Below are 17,353 nucleotides of genomic sequence, written 5' to 3'. Positions count from 1 at the left end.
CTTCACCACAACTCCATATAAAGCTTTCTTGTTCTCCAATCCCGTTTACATTAACTCCGAGATTAGTGTTACTCCTGGTTGCCCGTATGGGCTTCATTCCCTAGCAACCCTCTGAACAGAGCCAGTCCAGAGCCTGCTAATCTTAGAGGGCCACAGCCCACCTGTCCTTCCTCAGGCATATAGCACCATGGTCTCCATGACCCTCCTTGGGTGCAGGCTTGTGCCTCTCATCCCATATGACAAAGTGTTTACAAGACAAGAAAGAAAAAGGACATCTATGTCACTGATTGCCCCAGCACATCATCGGATCCAAGGATACCAAAAGAGACAGGATCAAAGAGACATCCTCAGTCCCCATCATGGGTTGCCTGGTGGTGTGTGCTAGGCAGCTGAGACAAACACATGTTTTTCTGGTTCCCAGCCCTTATAGCTCATACAAACCATTGGGACTGGTGAGCTGCTGGAGAGTCTCTGGCTAAAACTATGAGTCCTGAGCTAAGCTGGAGGAACGAGATGGGGGAAAAGAGAGATAGTCAAGAGCTCTATAAGGACAGGTACCAAGGTTTATGTTCAAAGCCCTTTAGCCGGCAGAGGAGTTTGAGCAGGTGGGTCTTAGACCTCCTGCCCCAAGAAGCATCAAGGGCAGTGGCTTTCAGGGTTTGCAGAACCCTGGACTGCTGAGGTTCCAGGTAGGTTCTGGTCACCATCATCCTTCCCTGGATGACTGAGAAAATGGAGCACAGGGAATGACTCCTCATGTACAAGGAATAACTTTGCTGAATCAGCTAATTTGGAGCTAACAAGGATGTCAAGGGCCCCCTAAGGAGTACTGCCCCGGGTTCCTCATTCAGGCCTTCTTGGCCTGACAGTTCCCACAGTCCCTGCTGCATGCTGAGAGCATGCATCTTCTGTAGGAGAGGACAGAAGGAATCTGAGGCAGAGTCAGCAGGGACTCTCTTTTCCCAGTCACAGACCTCAGAGAGAGCCTGGGGCCTGAGTCCTGTTTGACACAGTGACCTGTACCTCTCATCCCACCTGGGAGGAAGGGGTGGTCCCCCAGTCTCACTACAGCATTCAGTGCTCAGAAAGAAAGCCACATGCTAGCTGCAGCAACCTGTCGCTCCTAGCCTAGGGTTTTCTCAAATCCCTGATGACTCGGGATCCTGCTCCCTGTCACCAAAAAGCAGAAAGCCCCACTGGCTACAGAAGCCACTCAAGTCCTCTTGCTCCTAATTTCTCCTGGCTGGGCTCCTTCAGGGGACTCACTGTCAGGTTAGTGCTGTGACATCTTCATGAAAACAGAAAGTATCATTTGCAAGCTATAAAGCCTCTAGATATTTCCAGGAGTTTTTTTCAATAATCTGGATTCCCTGTCTCATCTGTCTGAAGCAATTTGTGCCGAACCTTACAAAAATGTGAATACAAATGTACCATGTAGGCTGCTGCAGCCCATGGCCCTACCTGCTGCTGCCCTGACCCAGCTGTGCCGGTTCTCCAGCGTAACACACAGGCCTCAAGTGCAAGGCTACTCCAGCAGTAATCTAACAGCTGTTCTCCATCAGTGAAACTTAAAACCCATGATAGCCTGAAATCCCTCAAAGATTGCCTCAGCTTACTGAGTGACAGGTCACTCAGTAAGGCACATAAGCCAGAAGATCCTCCATATTTTTACTGGAATTTTATGCCTGGAAAAAAGAAACCCTGTGATGACTGACTTCATAACAAAGTCCAGTTCATACGCTGAAGAAAGAGAGCATTTCGGCACACTCAACACCCACTAACTAGAGCAACAAGGGGGTCAGGCTTCTATTTTCCAAAACAATGACCCCATGACTCAAACAGCACGTGTCCCATGCTGGACGCTCCTATCAAAATAGCCCATCTAGATCCTGACTGTTTACACGTCTGTCTCCACCACTATGTGAACACCAAAGTTCTTACTGTTAGACAGAAAAGCAAGTTCTGACCCTGCTCCTGAAATGGTGGGCGCAGGGTCAGGGTCTGATGCACAGAAGAAACACAGCAATGTCTGCTCTTGGGTGGGCGCAGGAGAGCGAGGTGGGAGAGGTAGGTGAAAAACGCCCACTGGTGCTTCTCCTCTTCATGCACATCCTCCCTGCACCCCAGGAAGTACAGACATGCATCATGCAATCAGTCAACTCTCCCTGCGGGAGACAGTAAGGCAGATGGCATGGAGGACACTTACAGTTGCTCTAGAGAGGCAAGTCCCTTAAATGCTTGCCTGTCAACTGACTGGATCTCATTCTTGTATAAATAGCTGAAACGAGAAACATGGAGGAGTGTTAGCGCACACGATGTTAGCGCACACGAGCTCTCAACTCCAGGTGGGAAGAACTGAGTTGACGCATGGAGAACAGTTTAAAATCAATGACCCAATGAGGCTACAAATGAAACAATATATTGTAGGTACCGGGCCACTCTCAATGGTCACTTCTCTCACACCGAAAGGACCAAAGGCAAGTGGTCCTCAGATTCTCCTATTGTGGTTACTGACGTCCTGACATCTGCTCCAAAGCCTGGGGAAGAGAAATGTATTCCCCGACACATGTAAAAGGCATTGATGGTAAGATCACTAGAGCTTTCTATTAAATAGACACACCAGCACAGCTCTCAAAGCGCAGGGTGTCTGAAGATGTCTTAAATTTCTCTCCCATGCACAACTCCATTCTTTATATGGGGGAGCAGACACGGTGCTTTCCAAGAGCCATGTGCATGTACCACAGGGTCTGTTTTGGAATGGCCTGCAATCTAAGAAAGGGCTTTCCAGTTTTCAGTGGTTGAAATTAAAACAATCAATAATCGTATTTCAAGGCAAATGAGCACTGCCTGAAGTTCCTAATTGTGGGACCTTCATCAAGGTCTGGGAACAGCATGTGTCTTAGAGCTACCTCAGTGTGACATCTCAGCAGGTGGACATGCCAGCCCTCACCTCATAACCCAGTTCTCAGCAGCCACACTGGGTAAGAGATGGCTCCCTGCTTGCTTTCCTTCTGTTTGGCATGTCCTGCATGTCCTTTATTAAATCTGATTGTTTTTCAGCAGTGTCACAGGCAGAAGGACAAGTCAAACAGCAAGCTTCTCCCATGATTCCCTGTCAGGTGAAAACTTATACTTCAAGCCAATGGCTCAGCATCTAGCATTACTACCTGTTTTTATAAATTGTGTGTGTGTGTGTGTGCGTGTGTGTGTGTGTGTGTGTGTGTGTGTGTGTGTGTTGTATTGTATGATGAAACTAGGAAGGATGTCATGAGAGCAGAATGTGATATCTTAAGGGAGGAGAGAGGCAGAGAGGGAGCAGGGAACCAGCTGGAGAGGACACACACTAAGGGCAAGGGAGTCTGGGAACAAATGAGAAAGTACAACAGCACATACATATGAATAATAAAACCAAGCACTTTGTGTGCTAACATTAATAAAAATAAAAAATTAAAATCTAAAAGACATGGATGGCACCTAACAGAAAGATGTGTAAGAAAAAGGAAACAAAACTTAAAAAGCACATAATGTTTGCATTAATTCTTGTGGTATGTCATGTCCAGGATCAGATCAGTCACTGGATTAATTGCTGTCTGTACAAGATCCTACTTCATGGGACTGAAGTGCTCTCTTTAATTGCTGTGACCCACCAAAGATGTTCTCTCTTTTTCCCTCTGTGCTAATAAGAAAGTGGTACTCAAAGAACCACAAACTTTAACAGAGACCTTCCAGGACCTGTCCATCCCAATAAATAGCCCAACATCTACAACAAAAGCCACATTCTTTTGTTTGTCCTCCAGTCTGTTTGAAACCATGAACTTATAGTAAAAACTCAACCTTTATGCACCCTGGTTTCTTAAACAGAACCACTGAATTAATTGTGTACAAGGCTTTTTAGTCAAGGCCTGAGTTACCACTGCATCCTGTGTCCACTTCTTTAAGCAAAATACCAGGGAAGATTGCCTTTTAGCATTGCAGAAAGATGGAGTTCCTCTGAAGGATGTATAAAATACAAAATATAAAATAGATACAAATGTGTGTTTATAAAGACACTGGTAGAATTTGGGAGTCAGCTCAAAGGTAGAAGAGCAAATCTCTAGATTCCATGCCCAGTAGAACAAAAAATAAATGTTCAAAAACAAAATTAAAGACACTGAAACACAATGCATTTCCTTAAGAATAAAAAAGTAGATGTTCTAATAATGAATTATAATTTCTTACTTTATACACTTGACCCTTGTTCCATGAACTCTGCCTTAAGAGGCCATCTCATTGTCAAGAAATATGAATGAAGTAGGTGGCCAATGCCTCACTAGAAGCAACAGAGATCCAGGAAATAAGGACTACCCAGAGTCCAAAACCATGTTTTGACTAAAAATAATAAGGTTAAAATAATCAATAGACTTCAGACATATTCTAAATAATTCCAAATAAAATACATTATTATAGTGATTATGAAAGTACTCTTCGGATGAAATCCCAGGGAACTGAGGAATGAAGCTAACCAGGACCTGGATAAACCTGCACAGGGCACTGGGCTCCATCCTAGCAGCCTGTCTCCCGGTGTGACCCAGCTCTGCTGAGACCGACTGTCCTGACCCCACTCTAAGCTGACTCACTGTGGAAGGGAGAGAAGTCAGGACGTGGTTGCTGGGAAGGAAAGCAGTCACAGAATAAGGCCCGAGGGAGTGATTTAAAAGACACTGAAAACAGAAGCCCAGACTTCCTCCCGATACTGAGTGTATTCTCTGAAGAAAACATAAAACAGTTAACAATACAGATGCAAGCCCAGCCTCCCCCCCCCCCCATGCTGGTATCAGCTGACACCACCTACTTTCCAGGAACTCAAAGCTCCCTGGTGGAACTTGGGCAGCAAAAGCAAGAAAGTTAACAAGGAAGCTTCAGAACAGAAGCCTGCCATCCCGGCTTCAGGAATCAGTGCGGAACGTCAGCATTCTATGCCAAAGGAGCTAAGGAAAGAGTTTGTACACAACAGTTTCACTGAAGAAAGTATGTCAATAAACAAGAGCTGTAGGGAGGGTCCGCTGACATCTAAAGTCCAAACATATTTCTAGGACACACTCACACTGAAGAAAAAAAACGATTTTGTTTTTAATATCAGCTCAAGTTATAGGTATTTATAAGCACTATGACATGGATTTAAAACAAAAATAACTAACAAAACAGCTTACTTAGGGAAGTCATCCAGTTCACTAAATGGGGTGGCAGGTGCTTCTGACCTGAATGGACACTGGGTACAACCCATAGGAACACCAAGTTCCCCAAGTCCTTTTCATCTATAGTACATGCCCAGGCAGAGCACTAAGGAAGTACAAGACAGTATATCCCTATGTGACCCCAGGCTGTTCTTAAACTCAAGGCGGTCCTCCTGCCTCAACTTCTCATTGCTAGAATCACAAACACCACTTCTGGCTTCCTAACATTTTTAAAAAGAGTGATGATTTTCTAAACTTCAGAGCTGACTTCAATGAGCAAGAGATGATTTAAATGATAAAGGTGAATATTCGAAAACAAAACCAATCTCACTAGATACAAATAAGAAGAGGCAAAATCAGGAAGGTGAAAACTTTAGCAGGAATTAGTGACACTCCAAAGAAATTAGTAATTTACAGTCATAACTCACTTTTAGCAAGAAAAGCATCAGAGACCTTGTATCTACAAAATGGATCTCTCTGTGCATATACCCCAGGAGGCTGTGTGTACCCCAGCAAGCTGTGTGCACTGCCCCTCCCACCTGGAAAGTTCTACAGGCCAGACCACAGCCAACAAAGGTAGTACACGTGTGTGTGTGTGTGTGTATGTGTGTGTGTGTGCTCGCGCGCGTGCGTGTGTGTCACATCACTCAGCCCCACCTCACCCATCACTTTATGCTGATGATATGTTTTAGAATTTCACTCACCTTTAAAAATAAAACCATTTGGGATGGTCTTATAGTAACTCATAAACAGAGCAGATCTTGGTTTTACATTTACATACTCTAAGGACAGAGAACAATGCTGCCGGGTGGAGAGCTGCCCTTAACTTACAGGTATTTTAAGTTCTCCAGATCTTCAAATGCACCATTGGGAATCTTCTTGATCTGGTTGTTGTTAAGAAGCCTGTGAAAAAGAAAATGCCAACAGACATGAAACAAACAAAAACACATCCAAATTATACTAAGGGAAACTTTCTACAGCCTCCAAAGAGTCAGAAAATGAAGTACAGAGATGTTCCTGGAGCAGTCATTAAATCCCAACTCCAGGACCAGTTTGAGTTACTGTGGTTACTAGATAGCTCTCTTCCACTATGATGTACACTGAAGGAGTAAATCCTCTTTCCTGGACATAGAAGCATGCATCTTCAGCTCACCACCTCCCAGAGTCTCTGATCTGGCAGGACTAACGGGCCAGTCTAACACAACCCTGCATACACAGGATGTTAGTCTCTGGGGTTTGCCATTCTTCCACAGGGTAAGGAGCTAACTGAGCAGAGCCACCTCCCACTCTGCCCATTGGGACCTGAGTGATTCCTTGTCTCCTAATCACTGGGAGAAGCTTGTAGCTGTGTCCAATGTACTTCAAAGAGCCTGAAGTCTGCTGTGGCTCTTTGTTGCCCTAGGTGGTCAAATCTCTGGCAGAATTCAGTGGTTCTAAAGCCTGGTCTGCCTCTAGCCTAAGCTCACGAGATGACAACCCTCCTCAGCCACACAGGAAAGAGGCAAAGGCTGGCTTGGCCAGCAAAAGGAGGTGTGAGGTGAGTGAACTGATGGTGAGTCCTGCAGGAAACCAGTGAACACAGAGACACCTCAGCCTTCACCCAGCAAGACAATGGGCTGAAGCACAGCTGGGGGCCCACAGTGTTAGAAGAGATGGTCTACACACAAAGGGCAGGCAGATCTCTACCATCCTGGTTTCCTTCACCCATATTGGTTTCTTAAAAAAAAAAAAAAAAAAAAAAAAAAAAAAAAACAGTTTTGTTATGTGACTATGTTTTTGTTTTAATCCCTGGTGTAGGGTATGGGGCTGCTTTAAACTGTCCACAGCAGTCGACTATGATTTGTCTTGTGCTTTAGCAGGGGTGAGATTCTGCCAGCTGAAGGTAGTTTGGAATTCTGAATTCTGGAAACCCTTAAGAGGGCTGAAAAATTCCAGAGCCCCAACAGGGAGGGCTGCTGCTCTCCTTCCTGTTGCCATTTGTCAAGTGGTTGTGATCAAAGAGAGGGGAAGAAGAAATTGGATTCCCTAAAGGTGAAACCCTGCCTCATAGAATTGGATGCCCTTAATCAGCTGGAAGTAGCCTAATGAGACAGAGGCTCCCTTTCCCCCTTTCTTTCTTTTCTACTTAGTGTTGAGGGGTTGGAAGAGATGAGGGTGGTAGGAAAAAGAACCCAATAAAGTAGCCTAAAATACCCAGCAACCGTGGCACTCGGGGTATGGCCACAGTACCTGCCATCCACCTACAGGTACACAGGACAACCCCTTTGTTCTCTCACTACCTGTGTGTTCTAACTTACAGTGTGTTCAAGTTCCTCAGCCTCCTGAATGCCCCAGGTTGGATCTCTCTGATTCTGTTGAACCGAAGATCTCTGTGAAGAGATGGAAAATGCATTTTAATGACAGAAAATGCACAGCTGTTCTCCGTAAACAAATAACTTCAAGTTGAAAAGACATTACAAAAATTACACCACTCAGGTTACCATTCTGGGTAAACTCTCTTGTAGGAATCTTCCACTGAGAGAAGGAACAGCATTACACTTCATCTGTGTAACTGGTAAGTGTGAGGAGATTGAAAACAAACAAACAAACAAACATAAACATAAAAAATGCCAGGAATGAATATTCTGCACATTTCAGCCTTGGCCAAGTCCACTGAGCAAACTCCTTTTAGAAAGTCTCAGGTAAACGCACACAGGTAGATCTGTCTAGATTTAAGGTGTCACATGGGCTGTGAACACATAATCACATCAGCATTCACCAGCAAGAACACAGCTGGGGGCCCACGATGTTATCCCCATGAACTTACTGGTTGACCCAAAGCACTCAGCAGAATTAGAAAAGAAGACCATCCTGTATACAGACTACAGACAGCTGTTTCCAAACAAGTAGATAAGAAGAGTTCTACTTATGTTATTAAAACTGGTTCTTATTTTCCCTGCGGAGGGAAACATGTAGGCAGCACACAGGGACCAGAGAGAAAAAAACAACTGACTTTGGGATACTCAAGCAGGAGCTCAGAGCAAGCATGGAAGAGTCTGACCACTCACACAGAGTGTAATAGGGCCACAGACAGGGCAGAATCAGGTCAGAGGCCTCTGGGCAGCTAGGCCGTGAAAATGAGCAGACATCTGCCTCACCCTTCACAGGAAGCTCATCCCTAGCTTGAGCTAAAAAGTACAGTTATGGGCTGGCTAGTGAGATGGCTCAGGGGCAAGGCCCTTGCCACCAATCTGACAACTGCTACCCACATGATGGAGGGAGAGAAGATGTCCTCTAACTTCCACAGGTACACAGAAAGTTGTATACACACTTAAAAAAAGGCCTAAAGTTACACATGTAAACGTCATTGATTAATAAAGAAGCCTGTATCTTTAATAAGTTGTCTTAGAACATGAAATTTTCTTCCTCAAACTTTGATAGAGGTTTTTGAAGTATGTTGAACTGCATTTCCCCAGAATTCACATATGTAAATTCTAACCTCAGTGTCTGAGGGTGTGGCTGTGTAGGAAGATGCGGCATTTCTATAGGAGATCAAGTTAAAAGGTGAGTCCCAACCCAACACAACTGATACCCTCATAAGAAGGGACACAAAGAGACAAGTATGCAAGAACCAAGAAAAGGTGGATGAGGTGCAACTCATCAAAGTCACAAGTCTACCAGGAGGAAGGAAGAAGTCAAGTGAGGTGGGGAGGGGGGCTCCCTGATTAGGGGTCCAGCCTCCACCAGGAGCTGTGCACTTCTGGTTAAACCACCCAATATGGAGTAAGCTATTGTCATCCCTGGGACAGAACAACACAAAGCCAAGGCAATGAGAACTTGTTTCTCCTGGAACATGCTTAGACCTGAACTGTCCACTGTCTCTTAAGGAATCTCATTGCTTCACACAGATTCCAATAGATGCCAGTGACACAGAATTAGTTCTAGTTTACAACTCAAAGAGAGTTTATAAAATGTGTCCAAGTCAGCAACGTGGACTGTTTGGCTAAGGAGCCAGCAGAAGGATGTGGTTCTGCCCCACACGTCTTCCTTGCTATGGTCAAGTTCCCCAGGTGAAGAGACAATCAAGGTTGCTTCCCTTTCTGCTCCTAGAATAGCATGGCTTCAATACTGGCTACAAATCATGCCCTCTGTTTCTTCACTTGCTCCTCAGATTTTCCTGGGTACCCTGCTCTTGTCCTGGCCAGCCCACCTCTGCACTGATGTTTTCTTGATTTTACTTCACAGTGCATGCAGTGGGAGGTGGGAGAGTCAGAAGAAAGAGTGGCACACAGGGGGCAAAGGATGAAGCCAAAGGACCAACTGTTGATAAGAAATGAAACCTGGTTAGTCAGGCTTTAACATGATCTCAAACATGGAGAAGAAGCTTGGACCTGAAACAACAGACGATTCATTCTGGAAGTTATACTGCACATCACTACTTAGAGTCAAGAAAGCACACTCAACTTAGGAAACCAGACACACACACACACACCATCTTGAACTCCAGTACTCAATCAAATTTCATTTCAAAAGACAGGATATGTGTATGAATCTCTTGGAAGCTAGAAAGCATCTATGAGGGCCAAAGAGTGGCAGATTTAGATGAAGCCTAGGTAGGATAGAGAGAAAGCTAAGACATCCTTCCTGGTCTAGAGTTGAGGCCACCAATCCTCAGTCTTAGGGACAGAGGGTTGGTTCTGAGCTCTTGGCCCTCTGCCAGGTGTGAGATGGCTATGGTGTAACTGCACACGAGTGATCATATACTGAAATCTAAATATGTTTGACAAGCAGAGTTGGATAAGATGGTATCTGAGTTGCTTTTTGGTTTTTTGTGTCTGCATCTTAGTCACCATGCATTCTGGTTAGACAAAGCTGGTGAAAGTTCAAAATGCAATTTCTCAACTTGTACATAAGCAGTCAAAGACTGCCAATCAAAGCCTGGTGCTAAGAAGGTCAGAGGGTCCCCTCTGCAACAAAGCTGGGTTCTTAGCCAACAAACTGAAACCACTATGAGCCAACGTGGAATTCTAGACCTGGCAAAGGACAGCTGAGATGAAAAGCTCACTCTGCAGACCTTGCAACATACTTGATATTGCAGAAACTGGACCTTGAAAGCCAAGCTGAACATTGGAGGGTACCCAAGTAGAGGGACAAATACTTATCCTTATATACTTGTGTAGTTTCCTCTCTGATGACCACAGCAAAGGAAAAGAGCTGAAATAGACATGATCAGGGAACTGGAGCAGGCAGACATGCCCCGTCCTCATGGAGACACTAGAATCACTTTGTACATTATCATCTTAGAGAGCAAAAGGGAGGATGGTAGAGGGTCCTATGCTTCAGTTCTACAGCCTTGGGAGATTACAAGAAAAACCCAATACCCTTCCAAGAATGAGCCAAGTTCAAGGACATGCAGGCTCATGACAGGGCTACCTACATGAATGAATGTTCATTTAGGGAGCCATAGGGAAGGCTATTCTTTACAAGGTTTCCAAATTGCCCCCAGTCAGCAGCAAGGTAATGGTGGAAGCAGCACCTGGGGACTTTCAGAAGGGAATTCTGGGTCACACCCAAGAGCACAAAGTGGGAACTGTGAGACAGGGCAGAAATGTATGCTTTTAACAAACTCTCCAGTGAAAGCAAGACGAAGCTCAAGAACCGATGCCTTTCAGTCTGCTAGGAAGGTCACAGCACACATATGTATTTGTACATGTGTGCACATGCATGATAGGGAAATGACATCCACACATGTATATTTATTTGTGTGTGCAAGCAGGAGTTGCTGCTGTATCTCTTTCTTCTCCAGCCCTTAGTCCACATATCACTGCTGTGGACCTTAAGTGTGAATAGATTAACCCATCATTTGTTTTTACAGAAACAGCTGCACATGCCTCCAGGGTCAGACCATAGAGAACTGGAGTGTGGGGTCCTCTCCTCTCTTCATCACAGATTTAACACAATTCAGATGGCACTGGAAACTCTTATTTTTAAAATCAATAGTTTCACCAAAAACTCTAAATGAAATAGAAAGAAATAAACAAGAGTCAGGCAGTGTCTTTCCGGCTCTCGGTTCTCACTCTTCTCTACTGGGTCAGGAGTTCGGAGAGTGGGGGGTAGAAGAGGGGAGTTGGGAGTAGGGGGGACAGAAGTGGGGAGGGGATGGGGGGACAGGAGTAGGGGAGATGGGGACAGGAGTGGGGAGTCAGGAGTAGGAGGAACAGAAGTGGGGGGAGGCAGGTCAGGAGTGGGGGGCAGGAGTGGAGATTCAGGAGCTAGGAAAGTGTGCTAATATCCACAGAGACAGTGATTCCCACCCACTTGCTAATGTTCAAACCATCTGGCGCCCACCCTCATGGTTTGGAAAAAACATTCCTCCAGCAAATAATGAATGTTTCAAACTTCCCCCATGAAGTTGTCATGAAGCAGGAATGGAGGTGGGTTCTAGAAGGCCTTCTGGGAAAGTCGTAACCAGAATGATTACTTAAAAGCATCTTGGAGAGTGGACCTCAGAGAGACTTAACTTGAGTACTCTGCTGCCCCCAGGACCCAAACCCCAAAAGAGGCCAAACAGAAGCTCTTCGTGATGAGCATTACCTTTTCCTAAACCCTGAACCCTATATCATAAATGCCAACGGAAGTGAGAACAAGGAACAAGCCACAAAGGGCAGCAGACCCAAGTGAGCAGCCCCTTGGGCACTAATCTTGGGTATCAACTGTACTTATGTATCCCACAGAACTCAGGGGCTGCAGTGACAACATAAACCAGGTGTCAATGTGTTTGTTAAGCAGGCTTGACATCTGAGTGGCCCTAGAATACAAAGGTGATCACTCAAAGGCTCCCTACACCGTGAGTTTTAGGGCAAGACCATGGCTTGCCTGACGTCCTTATCTGGCTATAGAGGTAACCAGGGTTCTATTATAAAGATCTAGCCCTGGAGTATTAGGTTAAGGAAATAAAGACTGGGCTGGGGAAAAGGGAGGGCGTCAGAATAAGGCCAGAGGAAGCCCCATTACATGGCAAGTAAGAACTCAGAAACTAGAAACTGCCAAAGTCTGTAATTTTGTGCACAGCAGAAGGAGAAATGCAATGGGTAGGAATCAGACTTGACTGAGCACAGACTAGTGCTAGGGAAGCTTCTGGAAGACTTATCTACAGGCTCCTTCCAGACTCTTCCTCTCCCAATAGCATCCTTTCTCTTCTCCCCCAGGTTTCAGCACTGACTTCTGAACAGGCACAGCCCTCTAAGTGCAAAGAGTCCTCAGTAAGGGTCAACAATGAGATAGAAAATTCCCTGCTCCAGATCAGCATCAGAATACAGCATGCTTTGGGTTTAAAATGTTTGCTAGAAGTTTCATAAAGATTTGTCTTGCTTTTAGTGTTTGCTTATTTTCCCTGTTATTCCAAAATTTCAATGGGAACACAAAACCTACCAGAATAGCAAAACCTAATGCTTGCAAAGAGGCAATCTAGTTCATGTTTCTATTAAATATCAAAACTGTAATGCATGAGGCCAGCAAGACGGCTCGGGGTATAAAGGTGCCTGCTCCAAGGCTGCCACCAGACCTGACAACTGAAGTTTGATTCTCCAGCATCACATAAAAGGAGGAGGGAACCAACTCAAAAGTTGTCCTCTGGCTTCTACAAGCATACCATGGTACACAGACAAACAAGTAAAAATGCACACACACAAAGTAAATAAACGTAACATATTTTTAAATATATAATTTATTACAGGACTATAAAATAATAAAAATAAGATGCAAGATTTTTGTTTGGTTGTTGTTTTGTGATCTGGGGCTATAAGTACATGCACATATATATGTGCAAGGACACACACATGTACATGTGTGGAATCTGGAATTACATGGCCACATTTGACTCAGGTGCCAATGATCTGAGCTCAGGTCTTCATGCTTGCATAGCAAATACACTTTCCCACTAAGCCATCTCCACAGTTGAAATTCAGGTTTAAATCTTTCTTTGGGAAGTCCGCCTCAGAATCTCCTTCCACAATAACTCTGGTCACACTCCCCCTGCCCATTCCCCAGTGATTTGAACCTCAACCAGAAGGAACTAACTATAAACAAAAATGTCATATTTAAGGATTGCATATAAAGTTCATTTATTGTAATCCTCAATAACACCACTTCTAAAGTGATTTTTTTCCTATTAAAAAGTGCCATATGTTTGCATTTATTGTCAAATTTAAATATTAAGAATGATTTGGTCAACAAATTAAAAATAATAAGTATCTTCTGTTTGGTCTGAGAACCAAACCACTTTGCTCACAGATGAAGAACTTAACCCCATCAGCACCTCACTGCACATACTTTTCAGGTAGGAAGACCGACCATACAACTTGCGCGTCACTGTGGGCTGTGATTTATATTTTAGTATTTACTATTTGTTTCCACTAGCAAAAGACTACAGATACCCCATCATGGAGCTGAACTAGATGCATGTATACATGGTGCAATTTTACTACTATGTTCATTTCACAGTTTTTTAAAAGTTAATTTCACAGGATTTTTAAGGTTAATTTCAGTATCTTTACATGTTACAAAGAACTTCTGAGAGCACTGGTATCACAGTGTTAAAAGTCCCTGAGTACAAGGGCAGCTGACCTTGTTTTTCTGCTCTTGATGCACAGAGTTTGGGTGTGGTGTGCCCTAGACTTGAAGACATTGTTGAGTTGACACATGCTCCTCCAAGAGTGTAGGCTCACACTACTCATCTAAAGGAGTTAATGTCTCCTCACCTTCGTAGAGGATGTATCTTAAATACGTTCTTGTTTTTAAAATCAGGATTATGACAGGACAGGTGCAAACTCTCTCTCCTAGCAAGACCCTGAGTACCCCATCACCAACCCCAGAGAGACCCGAACCTCATCATGAAATGCTGAACACCTACTGAAGGACAGCTGAGAACACCATAAAACCCGACTTTGTATTCTTTTTTTGTATTCATTTTAGCAATATTTGGTTGTACTAAAAGAATTTCTATGCTTAGGAATGAATACCTGCTCATGAAAATAATGCTAAAAACTGGTGCTTTAATTGTTAAAGGCAGCATCACTCCACATAGGGGAATGAGAACATAAATTAGCTTGTTTCCTGTCTGTTAGGATGTCTTGGCAAAGTCTTCTACAGCACACTTACTTTCTGAATAACTGCAACTGAGTACCATAGTCCCATATACAGCTCACAGGGGTTTGAGAGCAACATTCACAAGCAGGTCGTTGCAGGAGTCAGAGAGGACACAGAAAACAGAGGCCTGGGAACAAGACTGTCATCAGACTACTGATGAGAGGAGGAGCCATAGGGATAAGGGGTGCTTGCTAAATAGAAGGAAAGAAAATAAGGTGCTGATAGAAGGCTGTGTGCTGAACAGTGGGCACTCTTTCCCTTTTCAATTACTGGGGACTGCCGAGCCCTGCTGAGGATGTTAGTTGTACAAGGGGCTTGAGGGAATCAGTGTATTGTCTTTTGCAAGCCACTGACCCCATGTCGGCAGCTGAAAGGGAATTCCTGTGGTGTAAGCTAGCAAACTGTTTGCCCAGCGTTGGAATGACACTTGTGGAAACTGAGCAGAGATGGGAGGGGCTCGGTATGTGCTGGAAAAGCATGTAAGTTCAGGAGGAGAACTTGGAGTCTGAGGGAAAGTGTGCTCTGAACTGCATGAATGCTGGTAAAGAAGCAGTTTCCTGGAATGTGTGTGTGTTTGTGTGTGTGTGTGTATGTTTGGAAGGTTCACATGTGGAACAGAGGAAAACTTTGTGATCAGAGTAGGTTCTCTCTTCTGCCTTTACTTGGGTTCCAGAGACCAAACTTGGATCTCCTAGACTACATACATACATCCCACAGCAGCTTTGAACATGTAGCTGCCAGTATCCTTCCTGAGCTCAGTAAATTGTGGTTGAGGATGATATGGGGGGAGGGGGCATTTTCTGATTGAAATTATTCATCTTCAATGATCTGTAGAAGTTTGGTACAGGGAGCAGCAGACAGCAGAGTTGACAGGTATGCTCTACCTGCAGGTCCCCACCAGCAAAGCACAGGAAAATGGGTCGTCAAGTACAGGAGGATAAGTGGCTTCTGCCAGAGCACTGAACTGCCTTGCTTCAACACTGTGGGTTGAAATCATGTGTTCCCATGTTCAAGGTGAGATGCTGAAGAGTAAACCGTTTTTATTTCGATAGGATGGTAAATAGGGACCTGTTGAGTTCTCTGCCTCCAAGTCCACTAAGAGAGGACCCTCGAGATGTGGCGGGTATAGGTCACATAGCATCTTCTCTACTTGGGCCCCTGAACATGACAGTCTGTGTCTAAAAGCTCTTAACATTTGAGTAGAAGAAGATATACTTAAGCCAACTAAGATGTTCTAAGTCTCAGCAAAATGTATGATTCCATCTTGCCTTGAACATGTGAGTATATTCTACTCAAACATCATCAGGGTGTTTAGAACAAAATCCTTTCAAATGGGTTAAGGAGAAAAATGTTTGACACTGTATGGTAGTTTGAATATGTTTTATCCAGGAAGTAGCACTATCAGGAGTAGCCTGGGTGGAGTAGGTATGGCCTTGTTGGAGGAAGTGTGTCATTGTGAGTATGAGCTTTGAGACTCCTCTATTAGCTACATGGGAGTTAGTCTTCTGTTTGCCTTCAAGCAAGATGTAGAACTCTCAGCTCCTCCTGCACCGTGCCTGGATGCTGTCATGCTCCTGCCTTAATGATAATGGACTGTAACTCTGAACCTGTAAGCCAGCCCCAATTAAATATTGTCCTTTATAGGAGTTGCCTTGGTCATAGTGTCTCTTTCCAGCAATGGAAGTACTAACTAAAACACAACTGTGACTGACTACCCACCCCCCAGGAACATCCTTTCATATTAGCTCAGCATGGGACTTTGAGAGTGGCATTTCAGATGCTCTGGGCCTCCCGCATCCAGTTACAGGAAGGTATAACTAGACTTCACCTCCCACATCATCTGTCCCTCCAGCTCCAGCTCCATCCAGCACCACCCTTGTCTGACTGCACTCCCTATTTTGGGAAGAGTGTTCCTCTAACAACTGGTGGGGCCCTCAGGCCTAATGAAGTCAGAATCACCCATTCAATGACCGCCACAACTGTTGCTAAGAAGGTAAGTCAGCAAGGCCTTCCTACCACCCTCTTAGGCTCCATACCGTACACATCTTTCCTCCATCCAGCAATCAAACACAACTCCTGGTTCCAGGGCCCAGCACTTGCTCTCTCTTGGCCCAGAAGCATTCCTCACTACGCACCATGCGAACTCCTTGTAAGCATATTTGTTTTAGAAAAGCTGGGTAAAGTCTGGACGGCTGTGACAAGAGCCATGTTTGTGATGGTACATGCATTGAATGCCTGTACTGCGGAGGCAGAGGAAGGCTGATCTCTGTAAGCTGGCAACCACCTTAATTTACACGGTGAGTTCCAGACCAGCTAGGGCTACACAGCAAAACGCTGTCTTAAATAATAAAACAAAGGGAAAGAAAGAAAAAGAAAAGTCCTGTCTGGGTCCTGGACAGAACCCACTGCTGGGGTTCTGTGGCTCTGTAGCAGAGAGAGCCCAAGTTTGGGAACTTCCCTCAGCTTAACAGAACGTTCATGTGCACAAACACTGTGACAAAGCCGTGCTGATGTGCTCAGGCACGTTGAGAACGTGAGGCCGTACAGCTCAGCTGTAAGAGAAGAGCTCTGTGATGTATCTTCATTAATGAACTTCTTCAAAACCACAAAACTGGGCTAATGGAAGGACTCAGCTGGTGAAGGTGTTTGCTGCCAAACCAGACAACCCAAGTTCAATCCCCTTTTCCACCGTGTCACGGATTCACACACCACGGTCATACATGTACTCATAGAGTAAATACAATACATAAACAAACAATAGAATAGATCTTGTTCTTAAGAAAAAACAAACAATAAACACTCATCAAAGTTTTTAAAGGCTTAAAATCTGGACACAGGTATAAAAGCACCTTGTAGGTCAAACCCTGCTTATATGAGCTGATGGCTTTAGATTTTGGGTATTGGTGATGGTTTTTAACATTTTAAAACTTGCATTTCCCGCCATGAGTGCTTTAGAAAACAACTTCAAACTACGAGCCATTCACTTTCAAAAGTCCAGTGCCTCAGGCAAGGGT

At 44.5% G+C, this 17,353-nt stretch overlaps 1 protein-coding gene across 3 annotated transcripts in view; it reads right to left on the bottom strand.

The window, feature by feature from the left end:
• The window catches only part of PXDN (peroxidasin), a 78,237-nt gene that overhangs the window by 36,441 nt on the left and 24,443 nt on the right, over positions 1-17,353 (bottom strand). For 2 of the 3 annotated variants that reach the window (XM_080932730.1, XM_080932731.1), the window contains exons 2-4: positions 7,511-7,582; positions 6,045-6,116; positions 2,207-2,278 (exon numbers count right to left, since the gene is read on the bottom strand). In XM_080932730.1, coding sequence (XP_080788856.1) covers positions 2,207-2,278; positions 6,045-6,116; positions 7,511-7,582 — 216 coding nt within the window. The remainder of the gene's footprint in view (positions 1-2,206; positions 2,279-6,044; positions 6,117-7,510; positions 7,583-17,353) is intronic. The other variant, XM_080932732.1, reaches the window with a different exon arrangement.

This window comes from Micromys minutus (assembly GCF_963924665.1).
Source record: "Micromys minutus genome assembly, chromosome: 1".
Taxonomy (NCBI): domain Eukaryota; kingdom Metazoa; phylum Chordata; class Mammalia; order Rodentia; family Muridae; genus Micromys; species Micromys minutus.
The sequence above is the reverse complement of the archived record's forward strand: the minus strand, read 5'-3'. Positions and strand labels throughout refer to the sequence as shown.